Raw genomic sequence first — 13,390 nt, 5'->3', positions numbered from 1 at the left:
AGTATTTATATTACTGGTAGTTACTATACTAGTAATATTAATAGTGAGTGCATTAGTGTGTAGGAGAAGATTGTATAAAAAATCAATTGGAAATGATTCTGTCAGTTCTACTGAAAGTAAAGCTGATATACATCAACAATCAGATGGTAATTGAAACTATTTTTATGTACATTAATATCATTACAATTTACTGGTATATAGCAATAAAAATGAACGAAGGACAGAATACATTAACAACATCAACTAATCCTGCCTATGGAGTTACTGGTCAAAGTAAGATGGACTATAAAACAATACATACATTATCATTAATGACATTTATTAATAGAATCTGGTGTATCTGCTAATTCTGCCTATGGTATTCACAACAGAGAAGGAATAGAAAGTATGCATATATGAACCAAGTACATGTATATAGTGTGTATGGATCAATAGGAGAGTATTGTTAATGTGTGGTGAATACTATGCTCTATATAGTGTGACATATTGTATTGAATTATTACAGGTATTGGTGAAGAAGCATTAGTATATGATGAACCAAGAACAATGATGTTCAATGAACAAGAGGAAGAAGATGAACAGTACATCTAACAGAAAAAATAATAATAATGACATGATGTCAGTATAGTAATAATTATTGTACTTTTTAATAATATAGTTAATAGTAATACACATTATCTCATATTACTGGTATTGAGGACACTTTTATAATGACTAACAATGTCACTTTGATAATAACTGTACAAGGATTATACAGGAATTATTATACATCATAAGATCTTTATGAATTTATTAATTCATAATATAGACTTTTCAATGAATTTCAAAGTTGCTCAAAATTTTGTCAAAAACAACGGGTTTATAGCTCACAATTTGGCAACTGAAAGTTTACACAAAATCCACAAAATAAAATATGATCAAAGCAATTAATGCATTTAACACTGTAATTTGCAAACATTTCCAGACAAAACACTAAATATTGATCAGCTAATTATCAATTACACTTAAACTCACTGTGCATGGGTCATGTCTGGACTACATGATGCAGGCATGATAAACAATATCACTGCAGTACATGCTGCAGAACCATTAATATACCGCCCACTCGTGAAAATTAATCTATATAGGGCAGGATGTAGTTCACCATTGAACAACAGCAGAGATGTGTCTTTCAAATTCTCTCTCTCTCCTTTCTCTATTGTTGCTATTGTTAAATGGTACAGTACAGTCTAATGATTGTAGTACTGAAGGATTTATGGAATTAAGTTTACTGGAGGCTAAAACTGGTAGTACTAACAACAATGGACAAACTACTGCAGGACTAGCAGAATCAGTAGAAACAAGATGGATCATCACTGAAGGAGATAAGAAGATTCATTGTATTGACGATGAGGGCAGACTACTGACTGAAGTATTAGTTGGAGTTGACATTAGACCTGTAACTGGTAATAGGAACCAATATCCTAGAATAGAGATATGGGGAGAAAGTCGATATCATTACAGAAACCCAGTATCTGTTGAACTTAGACTATCTCCACACAATTTCACTACCAATGGACTGTATCGTTTTACACTACCTACTCCTTTGAACATCAAGGAAGATAAGAAAAATTACAGACTAGGAGTATATCAACCTCCTGATGATAGAAGTGTTGTTAGATTTTATAAAGTAACTGGAACTGGTCAAATTGGAAGAGTAGCTAATCTTGAAAGTGATGATGTTGACAAAAATTCCGATGATGGTCAAATAGTATTACAAAACTCAAGTATATTAATATATCCAATTACATTAGGTATATATGTCATTAATGAAATGTATTTTTTATTTTAATGCATTTATAGGTAGCAGGTGCAGTTATCCTCCAATTAAAAGTTCATTTAATACAAACAGTCTATCAGTTACTAATGTAATACCAGTCAATGATACAAGAGCTTTTCCTGATATACAGTTCACATGTAATGGTATTATTACTAACTGGATAATTGGTATTACACAGAATCAGGATACAAGCAAACATTATCCTAACATTTATTTAAAACGTTCTTCTGAACTGATTCATGCACTAACTGTTGATGCTTCTGTTGCTACATCAAGTAATGGTAATGTATATCTCTTTACAAGTGATATTGAAGTACAGTATGGAGATATATTAGTAATCAATGTAACCACTAATAGTAATCCAATGTATTATCAACAATACAATGGACCATTGAATTATCAGCTTGATAGTAGTAATGGATTAGTACCATTGGAACATAATGACTATCCACTGATATCAGTTGTAGTAGGTAAGTTCATACAATGATTAGTGTATGGTCTATAACAACTTATATTTTAAGGTCCAACCTCTTCAACAACTATTAAGCTTTCTTCCACTACTACTATTCCTAACACAGTGGCTTCATCAACCACTAGCAGTACCACAATAAGTCAGTATTCCTTTATATTTATTATATACTCATAATCATTATATTTACAGATACACCTCCTCCTATAGTTACTAGAATATCTACTACTACACTGTTCAGCATTTCTACAAGCAGTTCCAGATTCACTGTAACAGAATCAATGAAATATACAGAAACTACAACATCAAGTGGTACTGCTGCATCAGTGATTAGTGGACCAGTAGTTAGTACACCTAATCAAAGCACAGGGAGTAATACACTAATACTAGTAGGAAGTATTGGTGCAGTATTTATATTACTGGTAGTTACTATACTAGTAATATTAATAGTGAGTGTATTAGTGTGTAGGAGGAGAGGATCAAGCAATCCTCTCAATACTGATACTGATGTCCATCATCAAACAATAGGTGATTGCTATCATCATAATAATTACTTTTATATTATAATTGTTATCATTAAGAAGTGAATGTAGCAGATATTGACAGTAAATGTATAGTATCAAACATATCTAGCAATCCTGCATACGGGATCATTGGAGGAAAGAACAGTAAGAACCTTAAGCAATGACACATCATAACTGTATCATTGTTATACAGAGTGTATTAATGTAGCTATTAATCCAGCTTATGGTATGAGGAGTGAAAGAAGACTTAATGATAGTAATGTTTAACACTCAATTATTAATTATACTAATAATCAACTATCTATTATAATAAAAATAATAGTCATGATGAGATGATGATGATTGTATTAATGTATGCAATATTGTACAGGTATTGTAGGATCTGAATATGATGAACCAAAAACAGTGACAGGTAGTGATGAAAGTCATGATGTAAGTACATGATAAAACTTATCATACATGTTAATGTATAATAAGAACTGCTTTAATGATAATTACTTCATTGTAGGATATGATACTGAATGAGTCATACAATCAAATGAAAGTTGAAGAGGTTTATGATAACGTCGACTCTAAAACTCACTTTTAAACTAAACTGGTCCTCATGATTATTGAAATTATAATAATGCTTTGTAATAATTAATAATGATACTAGCTCTCTTTATTACAAATTTATACACAATAAAGGATCAAATCATAGTTTTACTCTTATATTTTCTGTTTTACAAAGAACGTGCATATCAATGGTGATTCTGCAGTAGGTGGAGCTTACAATAATCCCCACCCATTAACCAGCGTAATATAATTAATGAATAGTTATTGAATTATTTAGATAATGAATAATAATTAGACTGATGGGTGTGTGTGTGTGATTGATTAAGTTTTTAAAGAATTTCTAAATCAACGTGTCTTATCTCAGGATTATCTTTCTAATAAATAAATAAATAAAAACCGATAATTATAATCACGTGATTTTATGGCGTTACAAAATCCGCGAAATCTTAAACAGTACTTGTACAATTTAAATTAACTTTAATTAATAACTTGTACATGTACATGTATAATAAATATATTTGACTAACTTTAAGTTTCATTTCAATTCTGTCAACTTCAGACCCTAATTTATCAACTACCTGTTCGCCATGTTCCAGCAGAAACCTTTCAAGCTCAGTCACTGTAGTGTAACCCTGTATATCCTAATTAATAATAATAAAGCAATATTAATAATTATTATCATGGATCATCAGTACTTTTAGAATCCTCTCAAGGTCCAGTTTCTGTAAGTGAAGTCTCGTCACCTCTCGCCCGTCAAAATTAACTTCAGCTTTGAACCGAACGGAGTCAGGACCTGCAAAAAGAGAGAGAGGGAGAGAGAAAGAGAGAGAGAGAGATGATGATGATGTTACTAATAATACACAATGAGATCCTCTTTGTACCTAAATCAGTGGCTTTAACATCATGAATTGATCTAAAGAAACAAACACAATAATAATAATAATAATAATAATAATAATAATAATAATAATAATAATAATAATAATAATAATAATAATAAATAACAATAATAATAATAATAAGTCAATGTAACGCTAGTACCTAATGATGATGTCTCCTTCCAATAAATCAGTTAGCCTCTTCAGATCATTGCTAGGTATTGACCTAAAGCATATTAAATCATTTTTGGCAAAATTTGACTAAACACCCTCTACTATATTACAAGGAGTTTAGCTCCAATGAAATCCGTGACAAGCAAAAACCCGTTCATAAAATAAATAAATAAATCACCTTCCAACTAAAGCACTGGTATTCCTCTGTATCAGAAACAATGCTGCCAATCCTAACAATCCTAATAAATAATAATGGTAATAATGTTCCTTATTAATTAATAAACCACACCCCTCAATTAATTACTAAGCCACACCTCCAATAGAGAGAGATCCTATAGAGTCATAGAGAGCATTGCCAGTGGAGTGGGTCAACCAGAGGCAGGCAGCTGCTATGAGGACCCCACCCACCGCCACACTGTCCTCCAGCAGGACTGAGACTGTAGTAGGGTCCCTTCCTCGTAATACTGTAATAACAACAACAACAACAACAACAACAACAATAATAATAACAACAATAATAACAACAACAATAATAATAATAATAATAATGTACAGATAATTTCATACCAAAGTCTTTGAAGCTCATTTTAGTTTCAGCTGCACTGATCTGTACCTGTCTAATGGCTGCTATCAGTGTAGCTAGGAACAAGAGAAAAGAGAAACATTATAACAACATAAGTACATGTATACTAATGCTAGTGAAGTAGAGAGAGAGGGGAGAGAGAGAGAGAGGGAGAGAGGGAGAGAGAGGAGAGAGGGAGAGAGAGGAGAGAGGGAGAGAGAGGGAGAGAAAGGAGAGAGAGAGAGAGAGAGAGGGGGGGAGGTGGGAGAAGTCATACCTCCTTCAACAAGCAATGAACCAGCAAGTACCACAAAGGCCTAAACAAACAAACAAACAAACAAACAAACAAACAAATAAATAAATAAATAAATAAATTAATTAATGGGCATACAGCTGGTAGATGAGACAGAATGGGCGGGTACATGATGCTGTTGATCCCGTGATAGACAGTGACACCACATCCAAGGAAGAATATACCAATGCCACTGATCAGTGAGTAGACATATCTCGCACGAGAGAATCCATACCTGTACCAGAATGAAAATATGAAGTATGGGAATGGAATTATGAGTTTCTTACGGGTGGGACAGGTCTGGCTTTCTGATGGACTGAGTGATACCAAAAGCTAATAAACACTATAAATAAATAAATAAATAAATAAATAAATAAATAAATAAAATAAATAAATGGTTACTTGATTAAGGACATCAACCAGTGAGTGGATTGCTTCAGAGAGCATTGATGCTGATCCAGTATATAGATATGACAATAGTTTAATAATCATCACCACAGTATTACTGAAAGACAAATAATAATAATAATATTATTATTATTATTATTATTATTATTATTATTATTATTAATTACACGTACCTTGCGATGGCATAAAATACAACTCTTGCTGATCCTTGAAGTAGCTCCACCCTCTTCTGTGGATCACCATACACCTATTAATAAAATAAATAAATAAATAAATAAATATTTAATTGTCCCACTTCAGTCTCCACGTGTTTTCTTGTCGATTCTTTCTTGACTTTCTTTAGTAGCGCAATTAATGCATTTAATCCTAATTAAACCATCAATCAATTAATTAATAAACTATTAATTAATAACCTTCTCTTCTCCTGTCCTCCTCTTTAGCTTGTCTTCGTCTAATGTCAAGAGCCTTCTCAAGGAGACCCCAACTACCCCAGACCTCAAGCGCCCTAATAAGGAGAGAGGGGAGGAGAGAAATATCAAGGTCAAAGTCTTAGTCATTTAAAAATCAAATTTCATGTTACCTTTTTTCCACGTCAGATTTTAAGTAGCAGTTGACCAGCTGGGGCCCACTCTCGTCGGCATTTCTAAAGGTCCTTTGAGACAAACCTTCTAAATCCCTGAGGAGGAGAACCAAGTGGAAATACAATAACTGAACTACTAACTGTACCAATGGATCATCATCTTATTGTACACTATAGCAACTGTACAGTACAGCAGAGTATTAGTAAGGTACAATCATTCATGAGTGTTGATACACACACAATGTAGTGCAGGTTAGTCTATAGTGCCACTACATTAAGATCTACTGTATCTAGACACATGTACATTGACTTGGTTGTATTCCTCTTTTAATTTAATTTTAATTTGATATTATGATATTAATGGCTCACTCTATCTCCAGTAGGTAGTCTGTCATTGCTCTTTGTCCAGTAATGAACGTATTCCTCCAGTAAAATCCATTATACGTATCTTTATTATTATTATTATTATTATTACTATTATTATTATTATTTCCTGTAGAGCCTAGAAGACGATACATTAATAAATAATTAAAAATCGAACGCCCCAGTATGTCTCCCCAAAAACAAGTTCTGGTAATCATAAAATTAAAATTAAAAATATTAAATTTACCTCCTGTGCTAGCAAGCCTTGTTAAATAATTATTATTGTGAGCTCTAGTAATAAATAATGACACTATATTATTATTTAAGAGTTATGAATTACTTTTTGTTCCTGATTAAAGCTGATATTAATCTCTTATTTACAAAGTAAGGATTTGGCAGCTTCCCGCTTCTTATAAAACCTAAAAATAGACACAATACCTCACTAGTCATCCTCTATCACTCACTGTAGCATCTACAGCACAGGGAGGCCATCTTTAGTCCTAGGCCACACCCTCTTTAATTGGATATAGTATCCTGATAGTATACGGATTAATTTGAGGGTATACTAAACTCCGGATTCTATGACACGCCTACCTTAAGAGGTGTGGTTATAGCTCCACTGCCCCGCCTACTCAGTTTTAAATTTCAAATTATTTTTAAATTTTAAATTGAAATTAAATTTTAAAATCAATTAAAACCATTGGCTCATTGTATACTATTATCCACCCCATTACATGTAACAACGGAGAACATGCAATCAATCCTTACCAGGGTCCAGTCCAGAACAGTCAGACCTACTAGAGGGGGTGGGGGTGGGTGGAAGAACATGTGTGGATTATATTGTACATGCATAAAATACATTATAAACATGCATAATTATACATTATTAACTCTCACTCTACCTCACACTCAACCAACTTTAAACTTGATCCTGAGTCCAGTCCAGTCCAGAACAGTCAGACCTACTAGAGGTGGGGGGGGTTGGAAGGACATCAGTGTGTGGATTATATTGTACATGCATAAAATACATTATAAACATGCATAATTATACATTATTAACTCTCACTCTACCTCACACTCAACCAACTTTAAACTTGATCCCGAGTCCAGTCCAGTCCAGAACAGTCAGACCTACTAGAGGTGGGGGGGGGTTGGAAGGACATCAGTGTGTGGATTATATTGTACATGCATAAAATACATTATAAACATGCATAATTATACATTATTAACTCTCACTCTACCTCACACTCAACCAACTTTAAACTTGATCCTGAGTCCAGTCCAGTCCAGAACAGTCAGACCTACTAGAGGTGGGGGGGGTTGGAAGGACATCAGTGTGTGGATTATATTGTACATGCATAAAATACATTATAAACATGCATAATTATACATTATTAACTCTCACTCTACCTCACACTCAACCAACTTTAAACTTGATCCCGAGTCCAGTCCAGTCCAGAACAGTCAGACCTACTAGAGGTTGGGGGGGGGGTGGAAGGACATGTGTGGATTATATTGTACATGCATAAAATACATTATAAACATGCGTAATTATACATTATTAACTCTCATGCTACCTCACACTCAACCAACTTTAAACTTGATCCCTGTAGAAATAGAAAAGAGAAAAATGTTTAAACAATAGAATAAGTAAAGATCAATGGGACAGTGCTTTATTACATGAACTGGGTGGATAACAGTATACAATGAGCCCTTTACTATTAGCACTGTAATCAAGGTTATTAATAACATGCAATAGATACATTGTTACCATACACTGAAGACTTGGACTTGATGGTGTTGAAGAAGGCTTGCTTGCATGGGCCAGCTTAAAGAAGGAAAATAGAATGTATGTTAGATAAGGATGTACATGTACATGATAGTGTGTGTATTAACCAACAGAGAACTGTCTTTGATCCATTGAATACAGTAATGAACATCAACCTGAAAATAATACAAAAGATATGAATTTACTCGTCATGATAATAACAATAATAATAATAATAATAATAATGGTGATGATAAATAAATTAATAAATAAAATAAAATTAATAAACAATAACCCCATAAAATAATAATAATAATAATAAACAACATGTGGAATGTGTGATAGAATAAAGTGAGAATGTTAACAAAATACCAGTGGAAAGGCAAAGAGCAAAACCACTCGTTTTTCCCCATTACATGTATTTCTCACTCTTGCTTTGCTCATTGTCTTTACCAACTGACACTTAGATAAACTATTCCCTCCATTATTCATCACACACTCATATACAAGAACACTGTGTGTGTGCATTAACTTATCTCATTAATTATCCTGTACTCCAGACAGTAACAAGTCATGGCTCCTCCCTACATAAAGAATGTTACAAGCTTGTACATACAGGACACAGTAACCTCTCTCTCTCTCCAACAGTTAGTACTACACACTCCAGCAAACCTACTGAGAGAAAGAAAGAGAGAGAGAGAGAAAAAGGTAAAACCTGAGAAGAGATGCAATGGCTGCCTTCTCCTGTTCCTCCCCTCTTGTTCTGTCCCTGCCTGACGTCACATTGTTGCCAAGCAACTATTTGTTAGATTGGGCAATCATCATGTGACCCTATAATCATGAATATTAATGAAATGACTATCGATTCATGAATAACTAATAAGTAAGGTGTCACACGTGCTTCCACGTGGTCTGCTATGAATATTAATTAACTAATTAAATATCATAGGACCACACCCAATACGTCACGTGACCCCACGTGGCTCCATATCACACAAATGACACAATGAGTATTGAAGAAGGTAGAGAGGAGGTGAGAGAACACGTAGTGATTGGACAGTATCTACTGGAGAGTCTCAACAAAAAGAAAAAAGTGAATTTTATAAATTTAAATGTGACCTTGTGTCAAATTTTGAATAGCTACAGCCTCCCATGTACTTTATACATGTACATGTGTTGAAGAAGAGAATGAATTAATAATTTATAAATTGTGTTTATTGTAGGGAGAGGATGGGAATTATAACTGGATTGTGTCACAACTGAAGAATAAAAATATGACCGTATGTTAGTGGGTGTGGTTTTTAATTAAAGGGGTGTGGTTATTGTTTTCTCCTTTAGTCTGCAGTTATGCTGAAGTGGCTGATCATTTTCAAGAAATACGTGACAATCGTTGACGATGAATTAATAATTAAATCGATTCTGGTAATGAATTAATTATTAAGTTATTATTATTATTATTATTATTATTATTAGAGTTTCTCCTGGTATTCCAGTCCTGATTCAGTTCTTATTGATACATATATTAATTACTTGCTTGATTTGACCTCGTTTCATGTCAGTTTCATTAATAATGTATTAACATCATTAATTAAAGCAGCTTTATTACCTGGTGAGTGGGTGTGGCTTATATTAATTAATTAATTATTCATAGATCATGAAAGTGAATCAGTATACATTAATATTCATAGAGCAATTGAACTTCAATTGACTACAACTCCAAAGTAATTGACGTTAATAAATAAACAATAATTATTATAATCTAATTATTATTATTATTATTATCATTTTGAGCTTAATTTTGTATTGTTTTTAGAGTTTCCGATAATTTATTAAAATCAATAGAACTGCTCAGTCCGTACAAAATGAAGTCATCCAGTTTTCAAGTAAGACACAAATGTAATAATTAGAAATATTAATTAATCAATTAATTAATTAATTGTTATTATTATTAGGAAGTGTTTGTCAGATGTTGTTTACACATTTCAAGATATTATTCAAATATTTTTAATGAATTACTTCACCTCGTTATATTAAAGATGCTCCAGATAGACGTTAGTTAATTAATAGTTATTAAATGTTATAATTTGTGCGTGCGTGTGTCCGTGCAGGTTGAAGTATCAGTACTGGAACATGAAGAAGAAACTTTACAATTCAACACAGACGATGTTGCTATGGTAACTATTATTGGATATTTTCGAGTAGAAATTTTTTAGCAATTTTTGGAAATTTTTAGGCGGAGGAGGAAAAAGGTTGTTTATCTCCTCGTTTCTGTTTCCATGACAACATGGAGGACAAGATGGCTGACAGTATTGATGTGACAATGAATGTCCTCTTTGAGTTCATTAATGAACTGAGTTATGAAGGAGGTGAGGGAACGGGTCCCCCTCTAATGGAATAAAAGTTTGGGGTGATTTCGGAGCCATTTTTTTGGTAAAAACCATGGACTATAGCCTTGGGTATTTTTTAGAATTTTGACGTTTTCTTAAAATGGCCGTAACTAAAAAAATTGAAGTTTGAATCAACTCAAACTTTCTACACAGCATAAGGACATCAATATGTATCAGAAAATGTAATAAAAATTTGGGGTGATTTCGGAGCCATTTTTTGGAAAAAACCATGGACTATAGCCTTGGGTATTTTTCAGAATCTTGCCGTTTTTTTTAAATGGCTGTAACTTGAAAAATTGGAGTCGGAATTAGCTCAAACTTTCTACACAGCATAAGGACATCAATATGTATCAGAAAATGTAATAAAAATTTGGGGTGATTTTGGAGCCATTTTTTGGAAAACAACCATGGGCTAGCCTTGGGTATTTTTCAGAGTTTCGACATTTTCTTAAAATGGCTGTAACTTGAAAAATTAAAGTCGGAATCAGCTCAAACTTTCTACACAGCATAAGGACATCAATATGTATCAGAAAATGTAATAAAAATTTGGGCAATTTTGGAGCCATTTTTTGGGGAAAAAACATGGGCTATAGCCTTGGGTATTAGGTATTTTTTTAAATCAGGGTAGTAAAAAACAGTCTTAAGTATATTTTACATTTAATTAATTAATTAATTATTATGTTTTTTAGATCAACTGTCACTTGATTCTGCTTGCAGTTTATTTCAGTCCTTTATTAAAGTGGGTGTGCCCTTGAGACTATGAATATCATTACCTTACATTGATAGGTATTTTTTAATCAAATCTGTTTAACTCACAAGTCATCTTATGTTCAATTTTTAATATTTAAAATGACAAGTTTTGACAAAGTTAGTCAGTCAGACAAAGAATGCATCAGAAAATGTAATAAAATTGAGGAATTCTCACCTTTTCATTTTTGGCAAAATTTGACCGAACCCCCTGTACTATAGTACAGGGGCTTTTGTCCAGTTTTTAAGAAACTTAAAAAATTCGCAAAAAATCCAATTTTGATCGGAATTGGTTCAAAATTTTTATGCAACATAAGTACATGTATATGTATCAGAAAATGTAATAAAAATGGAGAATTCTCACCTCTTCATTTTTAATGATATTTAGTCAATGACCATGTACTATAGTACAGGAACTTTTTCTGTTTTTGTGTAGAGTTTTTCTGAATACTTTCTAGCACAGTTATGGGAAAATGTAAGTTTATTAATTTTGACTTGTATTTTTATTCATTTATTTATTTATTTATTTTAGTTTCAGAATGTCCATTCACCAGGTTAGTTATCCAGTAGTTATTAATAGTTATTAATAGTTATTAGGTTTATTAAGACAAGTCCTTTCCTGCTACTTATCAAGCTACATATCAAGAGCACAGTTCATACCTTTAAAGTAATAATAAATTAATAATAATAATAAAATAATAATAATAATAATAACTAGATGAATGTAAAACATTGAAGGAGCGAGCCTAAGCAAGTAAAGCAATGTACATACAATAGATATTGACAGACTAACAATACTCATGACAGTGCAACTTAAGCAGCTCAGAACTTGATTGAGTGCAGTGTAGTTCTTGACCAAATCAAGTTTAGCATTTGGAAAGCATTAAAGATAGCTAGAAACAGTCACTACACAAATGATATGGCTAGATAGGCAACTGTAGCAATGTAGTCCAAGTTAATTCAGGCTGTGACAGACATTCAAAGTCATTCACATCAATAAAGATGGCATATCTGCTTTCTTGACATTCCTTGCCGTTGCTTTGGACAGTGGTATGCGAGTACAGTAAGTCGAGTTATCAGCAAAAACAAGTTTCATAGCTACTTTATTGCATCTATAACCTTGCCTGGCTGTTGGAGAAGCCTTTGGACAGAATTTCTGTCTTATTTTGCTGCTAGAAAGCTCATGACTTTTCCCTGTGTGTTGGTCTCCATTTTATTTCATTGTGGCCACTCCCACTTTTAATGAAATATTGAAAACTGAATTTATATACTCTTTTCAATGCATAGCATCTACCGTATTACGCATAAATAGGAGTGACGTACGTGTACATACATACATACATAAAGACATACTCGTCTCGTTTATGTGGGGCTCGCTCAGGCTCGCCCCAATAATGTATGATGGTGGTGTTGATATGGGAAGACTGGTTGGTATATGAACTGTTAAAAGATCAAATTCTCAGTTTTGTTCCCATTGCTAGTTTTAGTGACCATCTCATGTCCATACTATACTGTACATGTACAATTACTTGTACTTGTATGATTAATGTAACAATTATTATCATTAAAATGAACCCACCATAATGTCCTTATGTACTGTACATGTGTGTCTGATGAACATATTCTTTTGTTTCCAGTTTAGTCAAGCAATACCTTCTACTGATATCAGATTGGCTGCACCAGTACGTATTAATAATAATAATAATAATAATAATAATAATACTTTATTTCCATAAGGTATATTGATGAGAGGTTATCAGTATCTCTTCAGTGTGAAGTGTCAGTTCACAGTGTCTGGTACTCATTGTGTCAGTCATTGTTCTATATCATCATATTCCATCATCATGACATCATTCATCATCAT

The 13,390-nt window shown here is 32.8% G+C and overlaps 3 protein-coding genes and 1 long non-coding RNA gene across 4 annotated transcripts in view; 3 read left to right on the top strand and 1 right to left on the bottom strand.

Moving 5' to 3' along the window:
• Positions 1–3,477, top strand: part of LOC109583887 (cell wall integrity and stress response component 4-like) — a 4,031-nt gene extending 554 nt beyond the window's left edge. Inside the window, exons 2-7 of the mRNA XM_019999395.1 lie at positions 2,341–2,430; positions 2,481–2,816; positions 2,870–2,956; positions 3,006–3,068; positions 3,183–3,244; positions 3,321–3,477. Coding sequence (XP_019854954.1) covers positions 2,341–2,430; positions 2,481–2,816; positions 2,870–2,956; positions 3,006–3,068; positions 3,183–3,244; positions 3,321–3,401 — 719 coding nt within the window. The 3' untranslated portion in view covers positions 3,402–3,477. The remainder of the gene's footprint in view (positions 1–2,340; positions 2,431–2,480; positions 2,817–2,869; positions 2,957–3,005; positions 3,069–3,182; positions 3,245–3,320) is intronic.
• LOC109583888 (uncharacterized) lies at positions 7–610 on the top strand. Its single transcript, XR_002185756.1, has 4 exons — positions 7–146; positions 202–273; positions 329–385; positions 506–610. It is a non-coding gene; the product is annotated as an uncharacterized LOC109583888 (long non-coding RNA).
• Positions 3,478–3,660: 183 nt separating the features above from the next.
• Positions 3,661–7,148, bottom strand: LOC100639450 (zinc transporter 9-like). The gene is made up of 20 exons (XM_019999394.1): positions 7,089–7,148; positions 6,965–7,043; positions 6,872–6,915; positions 6,631–6,763; positions 6,262–6,357; positions 6,095–6,186; positions 5,977–6,047; positions 5,855–5,928; positions 5,676–5,778; positions 5,561–5,616; positions 5,373–5,508; positions 5,259–5,298; positions 4,987–5,058; positions 4,734–4,883; positions 4,598–4,658; positions 4,409–4,471; positions 4,249–4,280; positions 4,063–4,160; positions 3,895–4,008; positions 3,661–3,741 (listed from the first exon to the last, which is right to left on the bottom strand). The coding sequence occupies exons 1-20, from the start codon at positions 7,114–7,116 to the stop codon at positions 3,697–3,699; spliced, it is 1,587 nt and encodes a 528-aa protein (XP_019854953.1). The 5' UTR covers positions 7,117–7,148; the 3' UTR covers positions 3,661–3,696.
• A 2,250-nt stretch (positions 7,149–9,398) lies between these two features.
• On the top strand, positions 9,399–12,085 carry LOC100639322 (uncharacterized). Its single transcript, XM_019999375.1, has 12 exons — positions 9,399–9,485; positions 9,616–9,672; positions 9,731–9,814; positions 9,866–10,001; positions 10,044–10,113; positions 10,206–10,275; positions 10,345–10,443; positions 10,501–10,566; positions 10,626–10,758; positions 11,469–11,518; positions 11,566–11,646; positions 12,059–12,085. Exons 1-12 carry the CDS (start codon positions 9,399–9,401, stop codon positions 12,083–12,085), a joined length of 960 nt encoding a protein of 319 aa, XP_019854934.1.
• The last annotated feature ends 1,305 nt before the right edge of the window (positions 12,086–13,390 follow it).

This window comes from Amphimedon queenslandica, unplaced genomic scaffold (genome assembly GCF_000090795.2).
Source record: "Amphimedon queenslandica unplaced genomic scaffold, v1.1 AMPQUscaffold_13273, whole genome shotgun sequence".
Taxonomy (NCBI): Eukaryota; Metazoa; Porifera; class Demospongiae; order Haplosclerida; family Niphatidae; genus Amphimedon; species Amphimedon queenslandica.
The sequence above is the reverse complement of the archived record's forward strand: the minus strand, read 5'-3'. Positions and strand labels throughout refer to the sequence as shown.

Excerpts from the sequence above, each read along its gene's own strand:
- LOC100639450 (XM_019999394.1), bottom strand. The coding sequence starts at position 7,116 with ATGGCCTCCCTGTGCTGTAGATGCTACA. Across the intron at positions 6,916-6,964 it reads GCTTTAATCAGGAACAAAAA|AGCTCACAATAATAATTATT; the intron begins GTAATTCATAAC and ends ATTTATTACTAG. Across the intron at positions 3,742-3,894 it reads GAATTGAAATGAAACTTAAA|AAAGATAATCCTGAGATAAG; the intron begins GTTAGTCAAATA and ends TTTATTTATTAG.
- LOC100639322 (XM_019999375.1), top strand. The coding sequence starts at position 9,399 with ATGAGTATTGAAGAAGGTAGAGAGGAGGTGAGAGAACACGTAGTGATT. Across the intron at positions 9,486-9,615 it reads GTCTCAACAAAAAGAAAAAA|GGAGAGGATGGGAATTATAA; the intron begins GTGAATTTTATA and ends TGTTTATTGTAG. Across the intron at positions 9,673-9,730 it reads TGAAGAATAAAAATATGACC|TCTGCAGTTATGCTGAAGTG; the intron begins GTATGTTAGTGG and ends TTTCTCCTTTAG.